The 27,507-nt window shown below is 38.2% G+C and overlaps 1 protein-coding gene across 1 annotated transcript in view; it reads left to right on the forward strand.

Moving 5' to 3' along the window:
• Nucleotides 1-907: 907 nt before the first annotated feature.
• Nucleotides 908-27,507, forward strand: part of SPTLC1 (serine palmitoyltransferase long chain base subunit 1) — a 28,449-nt gene continuing 1,849 nt past the window's right edge. Inside the window, exons 1-14 of the mRNA XM_032676111.1 lie at nucleotides 908-994; nucleotides 3,184-3,291; nucleotides 8,464-8,558; nucleotides 12,040-12,133; nucleotides 12,586-12,658; nucleotides 17,151-17,283; nucleotides 18,866-18,995; nucleotides 20,828-20,917; nucleotides 21,635-21,742; nucleotides 22,504-22,599; nucleotides 22,896-22,992; nucleotides 24,388-24,442; nucleotides 26,056-26,173; nucleotides 27,028-27,101. Coding sequence (XP_032532002.1) covers nucleotides 935-994; nucleotides 3,184-3,291; nucleotides 8,464-8,558; nucleotides 12,040-12,133; nucleotides 12,586-12,658; nucleotides 17,151-17,283; nucleotides 18,866-18,995; nucleotides 20,828-20,917; nucleotides 21,635-21,742; nucleotides 22,504-22,599; nucleotides 22,896-22,992; nucleotides 24,388-24,442; nucleotides 26,056-26,173; nucleotides 27,028-27,101 — 1,331 coding nt within the window. The 5' untranslated portion in view covers nucleotides 908-934. The remainder of the gene's footprint in view (nucleotides 995-3,183; nucleotides 3,292-8,463; nucleotides 8,559-12,039; nucleotides 12,134-12,585; nucleotides 12,659-17,150; nucleotides 17,284-18,865; nucleotides 18,996-20,827; nucleotides 20,918-21,634; nucleotides 21,743-22,503; nucleotides 22,600-22,895; nucleotides 22,993-24,387; nucleotides 24,443-26,055; nucleotides 26,174-27,027; nucleotides 27,102-27,507) is intronic.

The raw sequence follows: 27,507 nt of genomic DNA on the forward strand, positions 1-27,507 counted from the left end.
TTGGGTTGATTCCAATGGGATGAGGTTCAACCAGGCCAAGTGCCGGGTCCTGCACTTTGGCCACAACAACCCCCTGCAGCCCCACGGGCTGGGGACAGAGTGGCTGAAGAGCAGCCAGGCAGGAAGGGACCTGGGAGTGGGGATGGACAGGAAGCTGAACATGAGCCAGCAGTGTGCCCAGGTGGCCAAGAAGGCCAATGGATCCTGGCCTGGATCAGGAACAGTGTGGCAGCAGGAGCAGGGAAGTGATTCTGCCCCTGGACTCAGCACTGGTGAGGCCACCCCTGGAGTGCTGTGTCCAGTTCTGGGCCCTCAGCTCAGGAAGGACATTGAGGGGCTGGAGCAGGTCCAGAGAAGAGCAATGAGGCTGGGGAAGGGACTGGAGTACAATTCCTGTGAGGAGAGGCTGAGGGAGCTGGGGCTATTCAGCCTCGAGAAGAGGAGGCTCAGGGGAGATCTCCTCACTCTCTACAACTCCCTGACAGGAGGGGGGAGCCAGGTGGGGGTTGGTCTCTTCTCCCAGGAACCAGCAGCAGGACAAGAGGACATGGTCTTAAGCTCTGCCAGGGGAGGTTTAGGTTAGATATTAGGAAGAAATTTTTTCCAGAGAGAGTGATCAGGCATTGGAATGGGCTGCCCAGGGAGGGGGTGGAGTCACCGCCCCTGGAGGTGTTTAAGAGGAGACTGGATGTGGCATCAGTGCCAGGGTCTGGTAACCGCGGCGGGCTTGGATCAATTGATGATGTCGGAGGTCTTTTCCAGCCCAGCCGATTACACGGTTCCGCGATTCCACGATTCTCAACCCCACCCTCCCGTGAGGAGCCGCCCCGCGCCCTCCGCGCAGGCCCCCCGGGGGCAGCAGGGGGCGCTGCCGCCGCCGCGCCGGGCCCGCCCCTGTCGCGCGGGGGCGGTGGCGGAAGCGGCGGGCGCGGCCATGGCGGCGGCGGCGGGTCAGCAGTGGGTGCTCGTGGAGATGGTGCAGGCCTTCTACGAGGTGCGGGCCCGGCGGGGCGGCGTGAGGGCGGCCTGGGGCTCAGGGGGCGGGCAGGTGTCGCCGGCGCTGGAACGCCGCGCTGGGCGGCGGGGGGCGCTGGGTCTGGGGTCGCGGGTGAGGGCGCTGCGCGGGTTGCGAGCGGGCGTGTGGGCACCGCGCTTGTGTGTTGGAAAGACAGACGCACGTCCCGTTTCTCCGCGTTTATAAATTCATTTCAAATTAGTCCGTCGGACCGGTTTTTCACGTGAAAATTTCACGTGAAAGTTACTTTTCAGCCTCGAAAAAGTCAGCCTGATGCAGACACTTAATTTTATGAAGCATCGCTCTGCGTATAGATTTGGGCGTATAGATTTGCATGCAGATATAGTTTGGACATTTGCACATAGGTATAGTTTGGGCAATTTCCCTGGGACGAGCTGGTAGCGTTTGACAGCATACTGCGTTATTTATTTTGACTGAATTACTCTTCTTGCTGAAGTGATCTTGCTGACCTCATTGTGGTCAACCTGCTTTAACTCCATCAGAATGATTTTGGGTACAAGTCTGCTCGTGGTGTCTGCCGTGTTTCTAATTCAAATATGCCGAGGAAAACAGCGATTAGTCAATCCAGTGTGAGCAAAAAGCGGGACAAGAGGAAGTGAACACAGCTTTGAAACTGTTCTATGTAATACAGTACTTGTGTTTCTAAAATAAAAGAGATTTAAACTGTCACTCTTTGGACTAAATGATGTGCTGTTTGGACTAAGGTTATAAAGCAACATTTAAGGCATATACCAGAGCATTAAAGCGTTCAGGTTCACAGTGTTTTTCTGAGTATGGGGTCAGGGTTTGTAACTTAACAAGTGATGTTCACAAAGCAAGAAAGAGCGTTTAAGTGCTCAGGCTTGAGTTCCTTCCTGAGGGGTGATCAGCAGTGTTTGTTAGTACCCAGGCTTTGTTTAGTGATAATAAAAAGGATGTCCTGGTGATAGGCGGTGTTCTTGTATCCCTTCCTTTAGCTAAGGGTGAGAATTTATGCAAGGATTTGCAGTCCAAATATAGAAGTGCTTAGCTAATGAAGCAGGTAGCATGCTCTAGTGCACTGAATTCAGGATAATTGTAGGCACTGAAAAGCACAGGGACCTCTGTGTTAGTGTACTATGTGTTGTTCTTTAGATACATAGGTTTAACCTACGTATTCTTAAAGTTTGGTAAACTGAAAAGTACTGTGCAAGAGATAGATTTGTTATTTTCAGTTTGATATGCCTTAGGACTCCTTAGTGGTTTTAAAGACTTGTGTTCAGTTTCCTTTAATTTCTGGACGGGTGGTATGTTCCACTTATTTTGTTGGCAGGTCAGATCCCACCAGAAGGTGTTGATTTGTGGGATCCCTTCCCCTGACTTAAAGTGAGAGTGTGTTCATTTGTGTGCACTTTGAGTCTTTTAAAGACAGGAGCCTTTCTGAAATTGAATGACTAAACTCATCGTTAATACTTAAGTGTCCAGTGCTGATGCTATAACTCCAAGTCTGATTTAAACTAACTGTACTGTCAGAGGAAACTGACTTTCCTCCCTCCAAACACCCAAAGAGGCTGAATTTAACTGGGATCAACTCTGTGTTCTGGTTTGTTTTACGTATTCCCAAACAGTATGTCCACACAAGAGAGTGAATGACACAAGGATGAATCAAAGTGCCTGTGAAACTGACAGAAGCTGGCTATAAGGTTAGGCTTAGCTTTCTTGGTAAATAATAGTAGTTGTCCCTGCTGGTGGACTCTAGGTTAAAAGAATGGAGGGTTGAAGTGACTGTGTATAGATGACACAGACCCTCAGGCTCTTGGGATACTTCTACTTGTTTTGAAATATTCTGCCTTCACAGGTACTGACTGGTGCAACCTGTGTGACTTAACTGCCTTTACCCTCAATATTCAAATTATGTGGATGTGTGGAACTGAAATCCGTCAGTTTAATGTGTGCTTTGTTTATGAACAGCAGACTAAATCCATTCAAACCCAAGTTAACAGCTATGAGTAGTAGCTGCAGTGCAATCCACTTTTATATAGCTACAATTTTTACTGCTTTAGAAACACATATGAGCTGATGATCAGCCTTGGGTTGTTTTCTGAGTGTACTAGCAGGGACAAAACTGTTGTGTCACACTGCTTCAAATAGAATTCTGTGTAGACTTGTTCTTGTGCTTTTGTTTTCAGGCCCCTGCTTACCATCTCATTTTAGAAGGAATTCTAATTCTATGGATAATCAGACTTCTATTCTCCAAGACATATAAGCTTCAAGAGCGATCTGATCTAACACTTAAGGTATGGTGGGAAAACATTTTTCCTTAGAGAAACTGTTTATAGCTATTGATACATTTGGCTGCATTACAAGTGGTGCTGCTTTTTTAGAATTTCAAAGGGTGAGCTTACTTTGGACTCAGAAACTGCTTATTGCTTAAAGGCTTCAGTTTGTGCTTTTAAAGTAGCACTGTTTGAGAGTCTGAGAAATAAAAAAAGAGCTGATGAGACAGTGACTGCTAACCTATGAAGAGCTGGCATTAGCTCTAATCAGTGGATGGCTTTATTTTAAAAATGGAAGCTTTACAAAATGAGCTGTAAGAGCGTAGAGGGTAGGAAAATGATCAATCTGTATATATGGCATCTGTGAGTAATAACCCTGAGAGTTTACAGTGGATTCCACAAAACTTTGTAGTGTAGCAGCAACTTTCTTCTTTTGCAGTGTAGTTGTCTCAAAAAAAGAATAAGAGGAGGAATGAACACAAAGGGAACTCCTGTGCCGTGAAACATTGAGTGTTCAGGTCATCTAGGAAGATGTACTGTGGCTTTAAAGTAGCCTCTAATTGTCCATCCAGAAACTAGTGTGGTTCATTTAGTAGAGTTTCCCTCCATCAGATGGTTTCAGTCTCTGGTATTTTGAAGGATAATTTTTTTTTTCTTTTAAAGATCCGTTCTCTTTCAGTGGATCCGTTCTCTTTTCCCTCTTTCAGTGGGAAAAGGCTCTTTGTGACTCTTGCATAATTGGTGACCTGAAAAAGCTGAAACCTGTATTTTCCTTACAAAGTAAGGATTTCACTCAGGTATCTCTCTGTGTATCTTGGATGTTATCATCCAGTTTCATGCTGTCATATTCATTCATGACCGACCATTTTGCTGAAATTGAGGTATTTAAGAAAGTGCTCAGAGAAATCTCTAATAGTGGTATGTGGGGATGAAGTGGTGTGTGTCATTTTAACTAGGGACAACGAGCAGTTGGGAGATTGCACATGTAGCTGGTCTGCTGCAGCTCAGTGGAAGCAAGGGTTTGGAAGGGGATCAGGAGAGGGAAAAATATTTGGAAATTGTTTTATGCTTAAATAACCCTACTTTTGCAGGATGACAGTATTAAAGTTCACTGAGAGGACAGCAGTTAACAGGCTTTCTGAAAAACAGAAGCATGCAAATACATTATTGCTGTGGTTCTTCTGATGAGATTTATACAAAATTTGCTTAGGTTGAAGGGTGAAAAGGAATGTGAATACTAGCAAAAAACCAAAATGATTGAAAATTGAATTGTGCACAGGCTAGATATGTTGATTAACATTGGAAGGTACAGAAGAAAAAAGTTGCAGAATGCTGTGAGCTGTGTTGCATCAGAGGGTTTGACTTGAGGTGTCAAAGACACCTCTAACTTTTTGTTACCTTTATCTTGATGGCAAAACAACGTCATGGGTGAATGCTCTTTGATTTGATGGTTTGTTCAGGCTGCCTAACCATGAAGGAGATGCAAGTTAGTCTAGCTGGCTTTACCATTGACTTCCAAAGATGGAAGTAGTTTTTTCCATAGGAAGAACTGTATTTGAAAGGGAATGTCTTGTCTACGGATATGTTTGTTGAAAGTAAGCATAAAAGCAACAGTGAAGTGAGAATGTGAATATATCTTCTACATATCTACACAGCTGGAGGAGTTAAGCAAGCTGATACATCAGAGGCATGGAGTGGTTCCATTTCTTTTTCTACCATGTATGTAATTGCTGTGAAAAAAGGTCATTTATTTTGTGTAGGGGAATAGCTGTGGAGAACATGCAGAGATATGCCTCCTCCTTAGTCTGCACTAAAAATCCACAGATAATTGACACCAGTCTGTGTTGTGGGTTAACCCCAGTTGGCAGCTGAGCACTGCACAGCTGCTCACACGGGAAAAGAAGAGTAAAAGCAAGAAAACTTGTGAGTAAATATAAAATTATTTAATAAACAAAGGAAAAGTGGAAGAAGAAAGAAATAAGACAAGTGACATGAAGGCGATCACACAACACCTCCCATGGATGCACCAGTACAGGCCAGTTCCCACGGAAAAGGTGGCTAACTTCCCTAAAACTCTCTCTTTTATTTCTGCGTGATGTCCTATAGTATGAAATATATGTTTGGTTAGTTCAGGTTGTCTGCCTGATTGTGGCCCCCCCCAATCTCTTGGGTGCGTCCTCCAGTCTGTTCACTGTGGGGACAGAGTGAGAAACAGAAGGTGTAGCACTTTTTAAAGACTGTTCAGCAAGTGCTACAACTTTAGTGTGTTACCAGCATTGTTTTGGTCGCAGGTGTAAAACACGTGTGTTTTACAAACATATGAGCTGCTATGAAGAAAATCACCACCATCACAGCCAGACCCAGTATGGTCTGTTTCATACGGTGCAGGATCCCACACAGCCAGACTTCTGTGTGTGTGTTGATCTGCATATGCCAGCTGTTCACCAAGGAGACTGCTCATTTGCCTTCTGGCTTGTTCTAGTTTGAGTCATGCTGTGGTGCCCAGAGTTCACCACACAAGAAAGCCACTGGAGGAGATAGGCCAGCTCAGGTGGTAGAGCTTACGCTACCTTCACGCCAGCTACCCATGTAATGGTACCTGAAGTTTCTCTGTGAATTATTGTTGGGGTTGCTGCCAGAGCAGAGCTGGCTCTGTGTAATAATATTAGTGCAGAAAACCACTATTGCACAGCCATCCTAATGTGATGTGTTATACCAGTCTGTCCTGGGGAACTAGAATGGTATATTGTGCAACGTAGTGCACTTAGGAGTCACACTTGTAAAACAGTGAAGAAATCCACCATGAAGGTGACTTCTGGGTTCAGTCAAATGTGTAGCAAGAGTACGATGAAATCCAGTGCAGAAATCAGCTTTCAACTGGTTGACTGTCATCCTCTGATGACAGTGTTTGTAGGTATTCCTACTGGTTCTCTTTCAAAGTAAGGAGATCTCAAAGCATAGACTAAAAAGGTGGAGTACTTCTCTGATAGTGTAAATTCCTTACAGTTTGGCATTTTGAGAAGCATAAATAAATCTGTGACCAGACAGGGTGCTAGACATAGATTCTTATGGGCTTTTCACACAAAGTGAAATCTGTAGAAAGTGTCAAGGTGACAGTGAGCTGGAGCAGGCTGTGGGAGTTTGCATGGTGTCATTTAACCATGCATGAAGGGAAGGTGCCCTACAGATTTACATGTATTTTACTCTGTAGTAGATGATACTGAGCTTTTCTCTCAAAATCTCTGAAATTCTACTGGGAGTCACATCTCACTATTTGTAAATGGGGTGAAGAGTTGTTTTCTTCAGTTTTAGTATTTCTACTGCAGTAGTAGCATGGAAAGTGTTTTATTTAAGTGGTATTAGTCTGGAGGCTGGAAAGTTCCTGTTAGAGGCAAATGTTTGATGCAAGGCTGAGAAATATGTAGGCCACAAGAGCTCTGTCTTGCAGGAACAGCATTCACAGACTAACCAGATGTTGTTCTGCAGGGGAGAGCAGATGTTCTTGTAAAGGTTTTCAGTAATTTTGAACCAAGACTCCCTATGTAGGTAAAGTTTCTCTTGTATAGGAGCATAATTTGAAAGCGAGAAATTTCTAACTAGCATGACCATTATTTGTGTTATGCCATGATGATACGTGGGTCTATAAATACTGTGAAATTGAAGACCTGTTATTTGAGGATCAGTAAATAAAAATATTATTAATCTTTGGATATTAACATGGGGAGGGGGGTGACATTCTTTCAGAACATTAGTGCTAGCTGAGAACTATCTTCATGAACAAAATTGCTACCTGTCTTAAGAACCTGGGTCACAAAGCAGCTTTTTTAATAATTTGTGTTGAACCTGTTTATGCCTAAGTATTTATCTTACCCAGGGTATCTGGCAATTAAAAAGTAAAACCCACAACCAACAAAATACAACTACTCAAAGCCATTTGGTGTGTGTGGGTAACCCTGTGTATTTAATAAGTGTATCTAAAGTGTTTTTATGTATATGCATAAATGTATGCAAGATTCTATTATGTGTAGGATTAGGCTTCAGAGAGCCAGAAAGTCCAGAGTCCAAGGGATAATCAGGCTGGAAAAGTCATACCTCGGGGATCACAGCAGGGCACCAACATTGCTGCAGCCGCACTCCTGATCTGAGACACTCATGGGGACTTCAGTCTCAGCACCAATTACAGTTTGGGTTAGGGTTCAGAGAGCCAGAAACTAATTGTTAAATGTAGTTTTCTTTCCCCCTTTTTTTTTTTCTGCATATCTTGATTTGATTTCGTACAGCTTTGAAAAATGTATTTGTGAAAAAAAAATTAAAAAGGAAAAAAATTGCTGTGGTGTTTTTAAAAATCAGTTGTAGAATTTATGTTTTGGTAGTGAAATAAGCAGCCTTTTTGAAACAGAGAAATACAAATTGATTGTAGTCATGCCCTTCAAAGTTAGTGTGTTTACAATATGTTGTCAGGTTCTGGTTGCTGTACTGGTAAGTAATACTCTGTGAGAGTTCTGCTTTTGTCGTATTAAGGATGGTTTTGGTGCTTTGCCTGAGTGGTGGCTGTTTTATGGGGAACAAGTGCACTTGTTCTGCTGGTTCACTGTATGTCCTTTGGAATCATATAACTGATTTAGACTATTTCCAAATAGTCTAAAGCACTTTGAAAACTAATGTGCACTCAGTATTCCTCCATGGCTAGGTGGGGGGGGGATATGTGATTTAGTAGTTGTTGTTATCTTTTCTTGTGCATTTGTCAGTTTTTCTCTAATGTATCCTGCTCATATATTTGTTACTTTGCTAAGTATTTTAATGCCACTGTTGTTGAAACAGCACTGTTGAGGACTTGAGAATGTAAAGTGAGCCAACTTATATTCAATTTTTATGCAATTTGTATTCAATTACATAAACTATAGAGGAGGATTTTCATAATTAACAGATTGTAATTAATTAAAATTTGGCAGGGACACCAAATTAGTATCTCATCTCTTTGTTATCATGTAAGATCTTTAATGCACAGGCACAACTTGGTCTGTTTCTTTACAGCTAACATCCTGAGATTATATCAATTCTAAGTGTCTCAAAAAAGTGACATGGACTAACATATGTGATTTCTGATACAATTGTTATCAACTGTTTATTAGTGCATAATGTATTTTTTAGTGGAATTCCCTTTTTCAACAGTATTTCTGTTCTCCTGATCAGGAAAAAGAAGAATTGATTGAAGAATGGCAGCCGGAGCCTCTTGTACCTCCTGTGCCAAAAGATCACCCAGCTCTCAATTACAACATTGTTTCAGGGTAAATGTAACCAAAATACATTCTGTATTTTTATTTCAACTCAGATACTTGATGTCCATATTTTTAAGTGTATTACTTACTAAGCATCTCCATATCCTTAAAACCTTTTATAAATTAATTGCATTTTTAGAGAGCATGTCACTGAAAAGATGGTCTTGGTTTTGCAACATTGTGGAGATTATATCACTAAGAAAATCTTTCTTACTTTTAAGTTTTATCATTAATTTTTTTTTTTCAGTATTGGGAGTGGGGGAGGAATATTGTATCTTTGCCTCCATGGGGGGTCTGTATTGTTTGGTAGTAATTAGTTTCATTTTCTCTGGATGTGTGGACTTAGACCTCCAGAAGTGGTTGCCACCTTCTCATGTCATCGCAAATCACTTCAGAAGAAACTGATTTTGTATCTAGCCACTTGGCACTTCTTGAAAGGTTGCTCCTCTTTGGACAGTCAGAATTGGAGATGCTGCATTGTGAAGCTGGTTTGTGAGGAATTTATGGCTCAGCATTACTTTCTTGTGTGTTACATGGCTTTTAAAATGTGTGCTGACATAGGAGAGAGTCACAGTTATTTCAGAAATTGCTCTGACATTTCCTCTTACAAGTTTCAGATTTGTGTGTCAGTAACTTTTACTGGATAAGCATTCATAATATCCTTCCAGAGATACTAATAATTTGAAATAATTTAGTGACAGAGCACAATTATTTACTGTCATAGTGAGCTTCATTTTGATGGTTCTGCCACCACAGAGAAGTCTGCCATGGAAGAGGGCTCTCTCTCATAATCAACTGTGATGTGAACAATCCTTCTGTTATTGTTCAAAATTTTGAAACAAGCAGTACTGTGGAGTTAAAGGGAGTGTTGGATGTTTAAAAAAGCCTGAACAAATGTATCTTCTAGAATGATTCAGAAAATGTTTGAATTCTTTAGAACTTTCCAGTGCTAACAGCTAGGAAATATATTGTGACAGAATGTTAATGTCTTCTGGCTGTTAAACTTAATAGTGGCTGTGGGGAAAACTTGACATTTGTTTTATATTTTTCACTGCCAACTAACTGCTTTCCCACAAGTTGCTCAACAGCAATGAGACTGTAACTTTGAGTATGAGCTTATCCCATGTTTCAGAATTAATACAGAAAGAAAAGTTGTCTGCATCCTGATTTCAGCTCAAGAGCATTTCCCTTTTTTAACTAGTATTTTAGGGGTCCTTATTTGTGCTGTTGAAATAGTCTTTCCGTGATGTCCATGTCTTAATGTCTGTGAGTAGTGAGTTATAGAATTCCTAATCATAAACTGGTTGTTTTGGAAGGGACCTTTAAAGATCATGTCATCAGAACCTCCTTGCCATGATCAGGGACACCTTTCACTAAACCAGGTTGCTCATCCGCTCCAGGAGTGGGGCATCCACAGCTTTTCTGGCCGACCCATTCCAGTGCCTCACCACCCTCACCAATCTTAAGTAATATTACATATTTACAGTAGTATGTGGATAGGGCTTATAAAAGCTCATAACCACTCTGGAAAAAACTAAATATTTCAAAAATTTTGACCCCGTTTTTGTTGGGGCGGCATACTTCCTCCCCTCTCAGTATGCAGAGCAGTCTGTGCCCTGTGATAATAATGCTCCTTTCTGCTGAACACTTGCATAATCCCAGTAAGGTTGCCAAATGATGAGCAAAGCCAAAAATGCAGAGACATGTCCAAACTAAAAAAGTAATCTGTCTGGAATCAGTGATGAAGAAGGTACCCATGACGGGTCAGTCACGACGGGTCCAGAAATTAGTTACTTCTTGTAGGAGACTTTCTGTGAACTAATCTATGCAAGATAGCTTAGTTGCACAAGATCTCATTCAGAAAATGTAAATCTATTTCCTAAAACAGTGAACCTGCAAAATTTTTGTGCTGATTCTTGTTCTACTTTAAAATAAGTCACATCATTAGTGCCTTCTTAACTTTATTGTCTTCTGCAACTGATTTTTCAATATATGCAACACGTAAACGAGAGGTCCAAGAACAGTTGACATGCTTTCAGTCCTTAAAAGACAGTTTCTGAAGGATTTGCTTGCAAGTTCTTTGAATATAGCTTGAAATTGTATTTTTATTTACACTTTCAGCTAGATCACTCTGTATCTCATAACTGTTGTCCCTATGAATTGTGAATGAATTGTGTTACAGTAGGAAAAGGGAGTTACATGAAAAGATAAAGAAATTAAGTGTTTCAGTATCTTTGTTTCGCAAAGACATTGTTTTTGACATTGCAAAGCAGGTTTTAGGATGCCGTCAGCATCCATGTTTTGGTTATAATTATTCACCAAAATAAACTTTTCCGTTAGTGTTTTCTGGCTAATTGTAGGTGTTCCTTTAGAAGTTTGGGTAAAATTCTGATAGCAAAGTGTGACCCTGTTTTCATGAGGGCTGCAGCTTTGTAAGGGCCAAGTTGTTGGCGAATATTAGTGTGTTTGTTAGGCTCGAGAGGTGGAGCTGTGAGGCAAATTGTTGTAAATTTACCAGATTTGATAGTATGTTGGGAATATATTGAATCTCGTGTTAGTGCCAAAACGCATAGGTGTAGGTCTGCTCTTGTGGGTATCTGTGAACCTAAGTAGTTGTTTCACTTGCTAGGATATCCAGGCCTTGGTACAGCTCCTTGATCAACTAGACAGGTGAACAGATCCAGATGTATTCTCAGTGGCAGTTTCCTGCACATTTCTATGATGCTACTGCTGTGCAGAATATGCACTGCAGTAATGCAGGACAGCTCCTTTGTGGGGACAGGGTCAGCATTCAAAAGATGCTCAGCACGTGCACGGTGTTAGTAGAAAGCTTTCCAAATCTGTTATATAAACTTTTACCATTGCTTAGTTGAAGCAACTGATGGGCTTAATTTTTTTAAAGTGAACAGATATAAATCAAAATCATGGCGGTTTTTTGAAGTTCAAGCAGTTCAGTGTTTTTCTTAATTTGCAGCGAATATCTTGAACTTACAAGTTTATTTGCTTTGCATACCAAATGTACCCACTGAAATATTGTGAGCCTCCAGATTTGGAGCAGCTATGCACGTGCATTTGACATTTGAGCAGCCCTGTTTAATTTTGATTGAGAAAATTGCTCAGTGCTAGTTTGTAGTATTCCTTCTTGCAAATAGATATGACTGTGCTTTTAAAGAAGAAGCTTTATTTGTCTCCTCAGGATTCATCTTTCTATGAATTAAATTTTCAACAAGGAATTACTAATTATGTCAGGAACATAGTAGGAGTTTATTAAATTACAGGAATAGTGGTTTTGCTGATTATAGTAGGATATTTGTGACTTGACACTGAACTTAAATATTGATTGGCAGCTGCAAGGGAAGAAGTGGAAAGAGAGCCTTGAAAAACCTGTGTACCTTCTATTGTTGAAAAACAAAACTCTGTGCTGTTTGACTTTTTATGAAAATGGCAACTGCTCATTCATAACAGTAGGCCTGTAATTTTTTTTTTTCAGTCCTCCCACCCATATAATCACTGTTAATGGGAAGGAATGTATAAACTTTGCATCATTTAACTTTCTTGGACTTTTGGATAATGAAAAGGTTAAGGTGAGTTCTTCCAATTATTGTATTTGTGTGATTATTCCTCTTCTAGTTTGTCTGTTATCTTGACAATAAGAATAACTTCAGAAAACATGGACTTCTAAAGCAGCAAGGAAGGTTATAAACCTTGTAATTTTGTGCTGTTTAAGTTTGTATTTTTTGCTAAAGTTTAATCCTGGTGTACTGCTGCATACTAGCTGATTATCAGGTTAGATTACTATTTAATGTCCTTACGTAATAGAATAAAATGAATGATGCTTAAACACTTGTCTAAAGTAGCTTTGATCTGAAATTAATTAGTAGAAATCAGTACATTATTATCCTTTATGTAAAGCAGGTCATGTTATGTCATACAAAAACTGGTCTGTGTACAGTGGTGTAAAATTGTCAGTGTGAAGCATAAAGGAGAGTTAGAAAGTTAGTGCAGGAATATTTCATGTAATTCTTTCCTGTTAAAGAGTGCAGCCCAGGCATCTCTGAAGAAATACGGTGTTGGCACTTGTGGACCTAGAGGATTCTATGGTACTTTTGGTGAGTAACTTTCTTTGATCTGCCTTTAAGGGTCAGACTAGTTTGGTAAGTCAGCCAAAACAGTCCTGTATATAAGCAAAAAGTTATTTCTGCTGCTTTGAGGAACAGTTATCCTCTAACACACATTTTACTGTAATTGTTGAGGATTGGTAGCATTTGTTGTTCCTAGCTTTGTTTCTTATTATTTTATTTTTTTTCCTACTCTTTCTGATGCTGGTCTTGGAGGAGAATTGCAAATGGTATGATCTGTTTTGGTTCTGGTCACCGCAGTAGAAAGAAAAAGTAAACCTATTAGAATTGATAATGCATGGTGTATGTAAGCGTAAGTAAAAGTGTAAATTAAAGTTTCTAAGTAGACCACAAGAGGGCAGTCTGATTTCTGTGATAAGGATTGCTAGTTACGTTTATCTAATGCTGTAATTGAAGTTTTTCATTACTGATAACTTTAGTGTTGTAATTGAGAGATTTTATGACATGGCTGGTGTTACTAAGGTAGGGTGTTTTTTCATTCTTTTTAAGAAGTAGGAAGTTGTTAAATATGAGGCTCTGGAAATAATTCTTTACAGGCATTCATATTTTGCATGTAAACTGAAGAGTAATATATGAATAGCTGCAGTTGCAGGCTGAAACCATCAACTCATCTTGTGAACTTTCCAATCTCTTCCCAGAGGCAATGGAATTCAAAGTGTGTCTGAGTACTCAAACTATTTCAGAGTTAGCTTCCTGTAGCCTTGACTCAAATTCAAGACTAACTTTTCTTGGTTACTCAAGGTAGTCCTTTAGTTGATCAACCCGGTGCTGTACCTAATTTGATTTGATTTCTGTATTTCAGAACAGGTCTGAGTCTTTGGTATCAATCTTACAGATTGTTCATTAACCTAGAACCGTGGTTCGTTTCTGAGGAACGTGCTGGTAGCCCAATGATTAGTAGAGAGAGAACTTTTAGGAAACTGAATTCCCTCACCAGTGGTAGTTTAGCAGTGGTCTGTTGAAATTCACATGGGCTTTCCATTCCTCCCTGCCCCTGAAAAAAACCAGACCACTGAAATGCTCAACAAAACTTGTGGACCAATGCCTCCCACCTTTTGAATCCAAGCTGATTTTAAATTCTGTGAAGTCTTTTGCTTTGTTTCTTTCTAGTAATTGTTTGAAACACACTGATTAAAAGTTGACTTTCTCTAGTAAGAGAGATTCTTTGGCTTGTTTCCTGCCCTCTTTGGAAATCTAATCCTCAGACGCAAACTGGATAGCTTTTGCTATTCATTGGCTTATGAAATTTTGGGTAAGTGCTTCATTTCACAAAGCAGGGACTCTAATCTGTATGACATCACTAGAGAAGTGATGTTATACTGACCTCCTTGAGATAACTTTTACAGATAAAGGAATGGAGACTTGATTTTAAACGGAAGACAAACTCCTGATGTACTTGTTCAGTGCCAAACTGTCTTCCCGTTTTCACCTGTCGTGAAACATTTGAGTATTGCAGGATTATGAATCTCTAAGAAGAAGCACTTGCATCGTGCATCATTAATGTTGTATACCTTAAACTTTTCACTCAATTTTTTGTGTGCTGTGACTTTGGTAAATAAGTCTTTTTCTGTGCAGAACTACACACAATTTCCTCCTACTTAACTATGTAGAATTTGATTGATAATTGTCAATTGTTATTGCTCAGGCTTCTCCCCTCTTAGGTGCTGATATGTTCTATCAGTATTAGAGATCTCTTTATTTGAAACGTGGATATCATGGTATAATTTATTTCTTCATATCTATGCCAGTTTTAAGACATAGACTTAATGAGTCCCTATTACAACATTTTTACTTTGTATCCCTGAAAAATGTATCTGTGCCTTCATCCTATGATGATCTTGAAATACTTGTGTATTCACACAATGAATGCTGAATACTTGTGTGTGTTTTCTCCATAGTGACAGGTGAAGGGTGTATCACTTTGGTGGTGGGGTTTTTTTTAGGTTATGGTTGGTTGCCTATCAGCCACAAGATTGGTACTACTTAGAAGATTAGGTCTTCCTATTGGATAAAATATATAAAAGATAATGTAGGATTCGGTCTCACTTCTGCTTTTGACTTGCCTGTGAGCACATGGTAGGCACTAAAATGGCACTTCTTAGCAGTTATTAACAATATTAGCTGTGTTAAGGTTTCATAATTTGTAAGCTGTCACAGTCTTATCTCTGTCCAAATGCACTTTAGGTGGTGTTTGCAGTTTTCAGTCAAGCTAGGCTAATCCAAGTGATGAAACCAGACTAAAGCAAAGGATTGCAATAAAAATAAGAGAGTCAGATAGTATTCTGTTTTTATCATGGTGAAATCTTAATTAATAGTGCCTTAACACTTTCCAATCCCACAGTTACACAAAGCATTCATTCCCTTATGTAATGATGCACCAAATGTGTGTCATTTTGAACTTAACTGTTCTTGCCCTTGGCAGAATTCACTTAGGCTTGTAAACCTTCTTTCTGTGACACAAATGTGAATGTATTTGTTAGATGTTACGGCTGACAATATTTCTTTTGCCCACTGTTTCTACCTAGATGTTGCTTAGTTAGTGGTGCTTGTTGCCCAGTGAGAAGGATGCAAGTTCTGAATTTGAACTGTGATGGTCGTTATCTTTTTCAGTTTTTTAGTTAAATTATGTAAGTAGTCTTTTACACTCCAACAAAATATTTTTCCCCCTTAGATATCAGTAGCTGACCACTCAAAAGTAGTAGTTCAGTCCTTGTTTCCCCTAATTTGTTATTCTCTATTGACAGAGCTTGAAGAAACATTTTTGGCTGAATGTTGTTTATATTTCATGCTTTAAGTACCATGGGGCCAGTCTGGTTTTTTATTTTTGGTTATTACCCATCTTTCTTGAGCTTTTTGTTCAATAACTGAATCAAAGGTCATCTCTCATGTTTTGAGACCTCACTGAAGATTGTTCCATTGATCCTGAAGTCCATGTAACAGTGAAGAAAAAGACACAAAAATTCTGATAAAGGACTACTTGAAATCTCAGTCAGAAAGTATATGAGCTAAATCCAATCAGTATCCTTCCTTCCAAAGGCTTTTTAGAAGAAAGGCTATTTTGATTTTCTCTAAATGTTTGGTACATCTCATGCAGCTGGATCAAAGTGATAGGATGCAAAAGAAAACTTCCAAATAATGAGTGATTAAGCTGCTTTCATTTAAAACCAGTGGGAAAACCAAATAAAAGAATTCCTTTCCATTCCATTTTTTGATGCTCAGGTGAACATTAGGGAAGGACTGTTGGAGATTTATAGTTTGCAGGCTATGGATAAAATTGCTCTCGACTGTGATTGGGAAGCTGTTGTTTGAAGAAACACCTTTTGCTTTTATTTGCATAAATATATAAATGAGATGGATGTGTCCTCTTCGGGAAAGGTTATGCTAGATATGTTTGCTGTGGCAAAGTTGAGATTTTTGCAATATCTTTTCTTTCTACACCCTTGGTATTGGTGTCTGGCTGGAAAGAGCAAGATTGACATAACCATGCGCCATAGACTCTTGAAGGAATCCATACATAACTGATGTTGCCTGACTAGATCTTAGTTTCAGTGAACTTTCAATAATAATTGCAAAAAGGTAACATTGGGCCAGTAGGGATCTTTCAAGTCACACAGTAACTTTTTATTTCCAGTTGATAAAAGGCATAATTCTCTTGACATTTGCTATGAGAAGCAGGTAATGGCAAGAGAGTTAGACAGCAGAAATAACAGTTTGTCTGATACAGGTTATTTTGCTTAGGCAGAATACTTAATGCTGTGGTTACCTTTCTGCAGCAACAATTCACTCACCAGGTGGTATTTATATACCACATTTATATACCCTTTTTCATATTTTATTTCTAACATGGGTCACTTTGACCAAATTCGTTTGGGAAATGCTTGTGTGTATAATTGCGTCAATTTATCTTAAGGGTAAGTAATCTCTAGCTTGGAGATGTGACCTTTTCAATTGACTGAAGTGTGTTCAGGAGGTGGTTTGTGATTTGCAGTCTGACAAGAGCAGTTTTCTGTTACAGTGATAGCTGTGCTTGTGTAGTGGAAGCATCAGCTTGGAAGAACCGACAGTCTGCCAACAGGACCTTGTTAATTGCTATAAATTACATAATTTTTGTGTGATTGTAGTAACTGTGCTCTCTAGTCACAGTCCAGGAACTCTACATAATTTACTTGTGGTCTAATCACACGAAGATTTTAATTACCATTGCATAAGAACATCAGAGAAACGTGTTGCATAAATATTTTCAGATCTGTCAAAGCTTGCGATTAGTATCAGGTTACTTGTCAGTTTAAGTGAGGATGGATTGGTTGCGACTGGGTTTTGGGAAGTTACTTATTGTAATACTCTTCCTACAAATAAAAGTTGTGTTTCCTTCAATTAGATAATTGATAAAAAGCAGTGGTAGTCTTTCTGACGTAAAAACAAGTTAGCTATATAAGATCTTTTCAATTTTTCTCTCAAATAGATGTGCACTTAGAATTAGAAGAAAGGCTTGCAAAATTCATGAGGACTGAGGAAGCTATTATATACTCGTATGGATTTGCAACAATTGCCAGTGCTATTCCTGCATATTCAAAGAGAGGGGACATTGTGTTTGTGTAAGTGTTGTTTTCTACTTGGGAAATTCCAGATTAAGGAGTTTTCCTTTCAATTTTTCAAGATTGCTAATCATAATAAGTTGCACATTTAGAAATATTGCTTGTTTTGATCAAGTATATCAAGCTCAAATATATTTTCTTTGCTAAATACTTGAAATCAGCTACTGCTTTGATCATGAATGTGCAGACCTGGGCACTCAGCTGAAGAAAAAGCAAAATAACATGTGCATTCAAGAACTAATATAATTCTAATACGTAATTTTCTTCTTAATAAACTGTACAGTCATACTGCTGTTCTCCTGTTTACTGCTGGCTTTTCACCTTTTTTTCCAGGACAGTTGTTCCCCTCGTGCCTGTTTGCAGTGGATTTAGTTGGATAACTGTTGGTACATGTTAAAATAACACAAAGGGAGCTATGCAGGGTCAAATAAAGGATTCAGCAAGCCCAGTATGTATCTGGTCCCTGAGAGCAGCCAGTGATAATTTGTCTGGGGAAGAGTGAAAAGCCAGGAGAAAAAATGTAACAGTACTCAACTTTCTGGGCAAAAGAAGAGGGCTTAGATTTAGTTAAGAGTTAATGGATTTTCCTTAAGCTTTCTGATTCTTTTAGTACTTAGATCTTTAATATCCAGAATGTTTCTATGACATGCAATTTCACAGATTAACTTGAACGTTTTATGAAAAATATGAAGAAATACCTATTTTAAATATGATACGTACTAATTTCAATTGATGCATTTGATTTTTAGGCAGGGAATTGATGCGTTTTCTCCGTGGGATTAGCGAGTGAGTGGCTGTGTGGGGCTTAGCTGCCTGTTGTGGTTAAGCCACAACACACTGATACTTTTGTACTTGTCTGCCAAAAAATCTTTCTTCGGTGCTCTCTTTTCTAAGTGTAGAGTTTGCAGCCTGTCTGACTTCTCTACAGAAGTTCTTTCTTAAATTTAATCATGCTTTTTGGCCGTCTTTGGTTAATGACCACATATTGGTTATATATTTGATCAGCGATTTTGAGACAAATGACCAGGACTGTGACACTACTCAAGGATGCCAGTGTAACCTGGATTTAGTTATCTCATACTGTGAAATTGCATATCCCATCATACTTGGAAGTTTGCTGTTCCAACACTTAAAAATGGCAGATTGTTCTCTGAACATGGAGAAATTATTCCCAAAGGACATTAAAAATGATATTTTGAATACTGCTATAAATGTAAAAGGCACATCTTTGAGCTTTTTTTTCTAAGATCCAGAGCAAACAGAGTCAGAAGTTTCTGGAATGATTACCATGATATTTTTCCTGGTGCATGAAACGTCCTGCTGAAACTGCTGTCACATGCAAACAAAAGGACCAGTGTACACATCAAGAAAAAAACCTGTTGGCTTGCTTTTAGTTGCTGTAGTGCGTAGGGAAATTGAGAAACTTTGGAAATAAATTTTCAAAACGTAACTAAAATACGAGGCGCTTTAAAAAAAAAAAAAATCTGCTTTTATCTACAAATATCTGCTCAAAAGCAAGACAGCTTCCTTTGAATAATTGTTAAACCGAGTGCAAACTTAGAGGGGTTTGCTGTATTTACAGAGATGAAGCTGCCTGCTTTGCTATTCAGAAGGGATTACAAGCATCTCGTAGTAACATCAAGTTGTTTAAGCATAATGATATGGCTGACCTTGAACGACTGTTGAAAGAACAAGAGACTGAAGATCAAAAGGTACCATTCCTTTGAAGAAATATTTGTACTCTTTTGTGCCACCTCCCCCACGTTTTTTTACTGGGTCTTGTAATTGAGTGGATGCAGTGCTTATATAGGCAGTTACTCAGTTTTCATAAATCTCTATTGTACAGTTAATGTCGCTTATGTAATTAAGATAATTTTAAAATATATGTGTATTAATTTGTATTTGTCTGCCTAACGACTAGAATTGAGCTCACGGGAATTAGTAGCAGGGGGATATCTTTACGGACAGGTGACTGAAGTGACATATTGTTCAATTTTTTTTTAAAATCCTACTGCAGAGATTTTTAGGTCTCTGAGAAATTTGTGTAACTGCATTTACCTAATAAATTATGCAAGTTAATTATGACTGGAAATACCACATTATAAAATCAACGCAAAAATGGCTAGTCCTAACCCTTTAATTTATAGAATCAACATAGTTGATTTTTTTTTTCTTGGTTTTCCCCTGTCTTGCATTCAGCTCTTGAGATATTCTCTCTCTTGAAAAATTCAAGTCAGTTTGATGTCTTTCTTCTCATTCTGACAGTAGTGCTAAAGGGTGTCCAAAAACTGTTACTAAGATCAGGATCAGCAAGTACAGAGAACTTGGTTAAATGAGTTTTAAAAGAATTAACTGAGTAGCTATCATGATTATATGGTTTGTTCACGGAGTGCTGGCAAGTTACAGGCCAGAAGAAGAAAGCTGGTTCTGGGGGTAACACATAGAAAAAGTAAAGTAGATAAAGTGTCAATCAGCTTAACATCTGTGTAAATCAGTAATGGATCTGATTAATAGCAAATCTATAGATAACATACGAGTTAACATACCTTCATGGAAAATACATTCTGTCAGATAATGTTTACACGGGTTTTTAGATGTGGCTGTCAGACTAATTTGTGTAACACATTTGGTTTGTTGGAGCAGAGTGCTTTGAATTAGCTACATGGTTAAAGTTTCTTAATGTAATTAGCTGAATGTGAACATAAAGTTGGTGGGCAAGAGCTTAATACAGACCATGTGTGTATAATTAAGACGTTCTGAGTAGAAAAGTGTAGATCATACCACTGGAGTTGGTACAGCTTGTGGAGTGGACTGCGACTAGTTTATGCCTGTCACTCGGAAAAGTCAAATAGATGTTTGCTGAACCAACTTTTTACAAGAACTGAAAAATATAAGAAGCATGACTTGATATCCTCGATCAGAAAATATCAGTAAGGTTTAAAGTAAATAACGGAGGAACGGCATTTTAAGGCTGCAAAGCTCAAGTTATGCCTCTGAAGTTTAAGCAGAAACAAGTGCAAGGTATATTTATGGCATACATTGTTCAGAGAGAAGACAAGGACTTTGTAACTTGAGTGTTATGAATACTTTTGCATTGTGTTTTATGAAGTTTGTGCTGCATGGTGAATCCTGGTGCTCAAACCACCTGAGCTCAACCACTTGTTGAAAAGTCATCTAAAGGCTTAGACTAATGCTCAGTATATGAGACAGCAAAATTTGTAGTATTTGTTCTCCAGGTGCATTGTTTGTGTTTTATGCCTAAAGGTCAAATGGATTGGTTATGATTTCTTGCAAAACGAGGCATCTTAAATCTTGTCTATCAGTCAAAAGCTTTAAAATTATTATAAAATAAAAATAAAAAGTAGTCCAATGAGGCATTTCAACTATTGTTAGAGATGAAAAATTAAATTTAGTTTAAACTAAAGTAAGAGCTTCTTTGAAAAAGAGACCATTCCCTTAAAAAAAACCCCTTCCTATCAAAAACTTCAGAGCTTTGCTTGTTAGTAAAAATTGATATGAACTGAAACCGTGTCTTTCTCTGAAGAATCCTCGCAAGGCCCGTGTAACCCGAAGGTTTATTGTAGTTGAAGGACTGTACATGAACACAGGAGACATTTGCCCTCTTCCAGAGTTGGTAAGTGGTTTTTGAACTTTTTTTGCCTTTTGAACTACATATGAAATGGTAATGAAGTAATGGTATTGTGTAATTAAGCCTACATTGAAAAGCCCTGCATGCAGTTTTTTTGTTTACCTTCCTGCTTTCTCATATGTTCATGAAATGGTGATCTCAAATCTTACCTTGTTTTGAAACTTCTGATTAGGATCTGAAGCTGTTGAGTCTTAGAAATTAATATCTGGTTATAGTCTTAGTTTTTAACCCGTAAAATATAATGTATTTTCAGCTACACTGTATGATACTGAATCATAAACTAGGTTATTTAAAAAAAAGTTTCAAAGAAACCTTCACACAACTTCACACACACAGGAACAGTGACTCCAAGGAAAATATTTTCTATTCAGCATAAAACAGCTTTTTATTCAGGCTCTATTCCAGTAGATAATGGAAGAAATGCTACGAAAACATATCATCTTGAAAGTACCTGATAATCTATTAAAAAAAATCACAGTTTCTTTATATGTGAACATTTATGAAATTTGTTCTGGCATTACATGGTGGAATAATTTTGAAGGCTTTTAAAATGTACTAATGACAGAACACAACTCTAACACTGACATTTGTTCAGTATTCAGAATACCGTCCTTTTCTTTCTTTGCCTTACCTCCCCCACGCATTTTGTTACCAGATTCTGATGGACTTGTCTTATATTTTAAACAATTTTCTTTGTTTTAGATAAAGTTGAAGTATAAGTACAAAGTTAGAATATTTTTGGAGGAGAGCCTTTCCTTTGGAGTCCTTGGAGAACATGGAAGAGGAATTACTGAACACTTTGGAATAAATGTACGTGCTTTTTTTGTTGTGAATGAGAGATTTGCACAGGAGCAAATTATGCAACTGTTTTCTAATACCTATGGCATTAACAATGTTTAGGACTGTACCCTCTATGTCCTGTTGTTTTCACTTAGAGTGTCTTACTACCAAATATGGAAAAGAAAAAATTAATTTAGAAAAGGAAACAACCAGTGTTACTGTGATGCTTGCCAACTACCAACTGATTAATTGACTTCTATGTTAAATTAATTTTCAATTAACTGACTTTTTTAGTTAACTTCATTTATAGACACAGTCTTTCAGAGCCTGGCAAAAAAAAAAGTATTTGCAGCTCTGAAGTGAAAAAACCCAAAACGGTTGTGCCTCTGAGGTTCAAAGTCCGTTTTCAGTATCACATTCTACCTCCTACTGACTACAGTGGCACTACTTATATTTTTAAAGGACACTGTCACACTGAATGCTTTGTGGAATCGTCACCAGTATCTAAATAATTTGTTTTATCTGTTTGTGTTCTTCACATTGCAACGCCTGGGAAAGAGAGCCTGTGGAAATTATTTACAGGTCCAGAAATCTCAGTTTCTAAAGTCCTTTCTGTATTGTTTAAAATTATTATTTCAGTTGTAGCTTCATTTTCTTATATGATAGTTTGGTGAATCTTCTCTAGTATTCATGATAATATGAAACAAGATATCTCTTTAATAGATTTAACTTATAAATAGTCTTCATGTAATCAAAAACATCTCTAAATAACTTGTTGGTTTAACTGACAGATCGATGATATAGATCTTATTAGTGCAAACATGGAAAATTCACTGGCTTCTATTGGAGGATTTTGCTGTGGAAGATCTTTTATTATTGACCATCAGGTAAGCCAGGTCTCATTTTAATTGGTGTGGCATGATTACTTACTTAGAAATGAGATTTAGTTACTAATATCAATTTGCAAGGAGTATTATGAATGGATGATTATGCAGTATTTGGTTCCATGCGGAAACTAGCTGGTTCTATGAAATACTGTAGATGAATTGGAGACCTGCTTTTAAATTCTTCCATGTACTGATAGGTGTGGAGGGGAGAGTTTGTTTATGTGCATACGAATGAACTTTTAAAACATTGCCTGTACTGCTACACAAAAATTTGATTATTTTTTTTAACTCCACAGAGACTGTCTGGTCAAGGCTACTGCTTTTCTGCATCCCTACCTCCTTTGTTAGCTGCTGCTGCTATTGAGGCTCTGAATATTATGGAAGATAATCCAGGTACTTAATTCAGGAAGATATGTTACCTCAGTCTTTCTTCACCCAGAACTAGTAGCTCGTACTTCTCCCTACTTTGATTCCTCACCTTTTTACTCTGAAGACCTCTCTATTTTTCAGCTAATTAATTTTACATGCATGGCTTTTTCTTCACGTTATTTCCCACTCTGCTTTTCTCTTCAGTGTTTCTTCCCCTTTCTTTCTTAGAGCTGAAAATGTTAGCTGAGACTGGAGGACAGAGATGTTTTTTACAAAGCAAATAAGAAACTTTTATTCTGCTTTTATGTTTGCTTTTTCCTTGAAAACAGTTTCCTTCAAGACAAATGGAGGAAGAGAAGGTTAGACAGAAACAAATGGAAATATATTTCCTCAGGACTGAACAATCATTTCCTTCCCATTTGCACTGCATAATTGTTTTTTTTATCTTTTTCAAGTAAGCATTCAGGCAAGAATCTTGGGGATGACCATGGTGCAAACTGCCTGCAGTCTTGGCAGGACCAAATACAGGGCATTTGGATAAAGTTGTCAGGCAGGAGATTCTGCTGTAGGAGTCGAGAGAATTGCCCTTCTTACTAGAATCACAGAATGATTTGGGTTGGAAGGAGCCTTAAAGATCATCTAGTTCCAGTGAGAGCGCTGAATCCTGGAGTCAGGATCAGACCACTGCTAGACCACCAGAGAAAGACTTTTTTTTTGGTAGGGCGTGGAGGGGCTGAGAGGCATATTAGGACAAAATTGGCCAAATTGTGTGTATTTACTTTTAACCTTCATTTGCATCAACAGGTTGGAGAACAGCTGCAGAGGTGAAGTATTTAATTTGTCACAAATAAATCAAAATTATTGGGTAGCCCATGCCCAGTCCTCTGAAGTGAAGTCAAGAAAAAAATTAAAGTAAGTTACAGGACTAGTGGAGTAGTGCTAGTTGTAGTGGAGGGTCAACCTTCACCAAGGAAAAGAGCCAAGGTTTGCAGATCCAGGAGTCTGTTTCCTCTTTAAGAATCTGCAGTGAGCTGGGGAAAGGATAAAGGATCAATGAACAGAGTCTGCGTGCCAATAGATATTTTACAGGTATTCGTATGTTGGACCTGCTGTTTGAACCCCGTTACCGAGTGTTTGTTTTATCCCTTCCATATGACCATGAACCAGTGCAGCTGGAGAAGTGAGGTAAAGGGAAGTAGTGCATTTGTCAGGTCTTAAAAGCTTCTTATTTCCTGGCAGAAGTGGAAATCAGAAACATTAAGAAGAGTAGTGAAGAGACTTAGTTCAATAGATATGCAAATTTTAGTTTTATTCCAAATGCTATTTTTGAAGTCTTAGACTTAGAGAAACATGAAGTAGAAATGGGATATCTAAGTCTTTCCTTTCTCTTCCTTTTTTCTTTTTTTTTTGTGTGTGTAGACATTTTTCAGACTCTCCGGGCTAAATGCGAACACATTCACAAAGCTTTACAGGGGTAAGTGTGGGATTTGGGGCTTTTTTGGCTTTTATTTGGCTATACCTTTATAATGCCAACTTACACAAATCTGTTTTACACAAATCTTTTTACACAAATCTGTTTCTTAGAGATGCTTGGAGTGGGATATGTACACAAAATTATGTGTGTATTAGGGGAAGAAGATCATCCTTTCCCAACCGTTTCTGTTATGCTAAAAAAATCCAAGTTTTTAAAATCTCTTACAGGTTTTGAAATGAGATTAAACCTTAACGCTAGTGAGGAAGTTTGCAGGCTCTTACACATTTAAATCCTTAAGAGAGTGGAAAAGCACTCAATGATACAAAGTGTTGATAAACATTTTGAAAATTGTCTAAGGAAAAACACTTGGGATGAATCTTAGCAGATACTCTTTCAGACATCTCCATGCACCCTTCACTCACCTTTAATATAATATTGTTCTTACATATGAGATTTGAATGTTAAATAGTAATAGAAGTACCCACTGTTCTGGAAGCACACTGGAAATTGCCAGAATTTATCTGAAAAATAAGGTTTAAAATTTCCTAACACTATGCTGGTTTTTTTAAAAGATGGTTACACTGAATAATTACCTTTTTTTTCCTGACAGGTGTTGGTACTGAAAACAATACAACAATGACTGTGGCTATTCAAGGCCTGTTTAATGTGCAGTAATTGTGCACTTGTATTTTACAAATCTTTTTTTCAACAATTTTCTGTTACATATTACAGAATCAATAACATTTAAAAACAGTCATACAAAATCTCTAATGTATGATTGATTATATTAGTTTCTTTGGGATGATCCTACCATCAAATAAGCCCGATCTTCTTAAAATGTGTGTTAGGCAAGCTCATCAAAGATTGGAAATCAAAATTAGAGCCGATGGTTCATATGCATTTATATGACCTGTTTGTTTAGGTCTTGCTTGGATATTGGAGGGGAATAACTCAGTCCTGAATGTGTGTAATGTGTCCAGGCAGTGACAGTCAAATGTCAGTCATTCAGTCAAATTCTAGGAACCCAGTTAACAACTGTCCCTACGTACAGATGAGGGAACAATTCTAGTCATATAACTAGTTTCAGAGGAGCTTCTGGCTAAGTGCCAGATGATGTTGTAAAGATTTTCTACAGGAAATAATTTTAAATCAGAAATCTTACCAAAAAAGTAAACCTTGTTCCTTCTTATCCCTTAAGTGAATAAAAAGATTTATTATTTATTATTATTTATTTTCTTTATGTAAACTCCAGAGACTTGACCTAGCTACCTGGGTTTTTATCAGCAACATGCAGGCCTAACATGAGCATTTCTCCTACATCTTCAGAAGGATACTTTAAGAATTTCTGAATTATTAATCCTTTTTGCAAAAGGAGGAGTCACTGTTGTTACACAAATTTACTGAAACTCCTTAGGAAAGACATTTATTTGATAAGTTTTGTTGTCTTTATGTATTGCAAGCTAAAATGCACATATGCTTTGTCTACATTAGTATTAGTAAAGTGAAATATCCATCTTTTCTCACTCACCACCTAATAAGGGGAAACACTATGTAGAACTTCAACACGTGTCTTTTGAGTAGGATGTGCATCAAAGGCTTTTTATTTGTTTCAGGATTTCTGGGTTAAAAGTAGTGGGAGAATCTTTTTCTCCAGCATTGCACTTAGAGTTGGAGGAGAGCTGTGGATCTCGAGAAAATGATGTGAAGTTACTCAAAAGAGTTGTGGATTATGTAAGTGTCCCCATGGCAATTAAAATACGTCATTGCCTTTGAATGTTAATAATGAATGAAGGGTAGAGAGGCTTGTTGGGTAACTTGTTGAAATATCTTGCAGAAATGCTGCAAGAAACTAGGTTTCTTTGCTGATTATAGGGCTGTATTATAGATCATCTTCTAAGCGTTTCTTGCTGTAGATACTTAGTTCTGTGGCACTGGATTAAAAAATATATATTATTAGACCTTTTACTTCAGGAAATAGTTATTTCCCATTATGTACTTGAAAACTTGAACTTGCATATGAAACTGCTTCTTAGACAACTTTTATAATGTTTATAAGAGTTCAGGTGGTGTATTTTAACCATTTGAGGTCAAACTTTGCTTCTTTGAGTCCATGAACTTACTTTCTTTTTTTTTCTGTGAAGAATCTCATGTTCTATATGCAGTATTTTTTCCTTTTTCAATACACATGGGTTCTCTTTCTCCCATATGAAGGAGATAGAGGTTGATGGAGAAGTTTTATATATCAGGTGGCAGGTAAACAAGACTACCTAACAGAAGGAAATCCTGAAGATGATTTCCTTGAAAATGTGCTTAAATATGATTTAATTGCCTGCTTAATACGGCATGTTTGCCTGGTTACTTGAAGATGAAAACTAAAGACACTACACCTTTACTTGTTTTATGTGCTAATGCAGTATTGAAATTAGAGATGATTTTGTACAACCTTCCAGACCTCCGTCTGGGAAAGAACTTCCAGTTATCCTGGCACCAGATTAGTAAAAGTTAGTGATAGGTATTGGGTGACCACAAGGATATGCCATCAGAACTTCCCAGGTTGACAACTGCTGTATTTTCTTTATCTGTAGTGCATGAACAGTGGTGTTGCATTAACACAGGCTTGCTATCTGGAGAAGGAAGAAAAATGCCTTCCTCCACCCAGGTTAGTGAAAGTCAATGTGCTGCTTCATTTTATTGGATATGACTCCCTACCTCTTTTCATACAGCAATGGGGTTTTGTTTGGCAGACTGCTTTGAATAGTTGGTCCTCTGAAAAATGGGACGGGCTCTGCCTTGAGGTGTATTTTCAGTGACTGTTCCAGGCTGCTCATACCATGAAGTAACTGTATCAAAACTACCTGAATCTCAGTGGTCAGCATGTAGCCTGTTGGCAGGCACGTTTCTGTGAGCTGCACATCTGCAGGCAAAAAGGATAACAGATTTCTGTGGGGGGTGTGGTGGGGCCCGGGAGGGGTGGACAAAAAAGTTAGTCTGACCACTTCTGTTTAGTCATGTCTTGTTTCTGATTGAATTTGAATTCATAATAATTTCCCTAGAGATGATGATCT

Source organism: Chiroxiphia lanceolata, chromosome Z (genome assembly GCF_009829145.1).
Source record: "Chiroxiphia lanceolata isolate bChiLan1 chromosome Z, bChiLan1.pri, whole genome shotgun sequence".
NCBI lineage: Eukaryota > Metazoa > Chordata > Aves > Passeriformes > Pipridae > Chiroxiphia > Chiroxiphia lanceolata.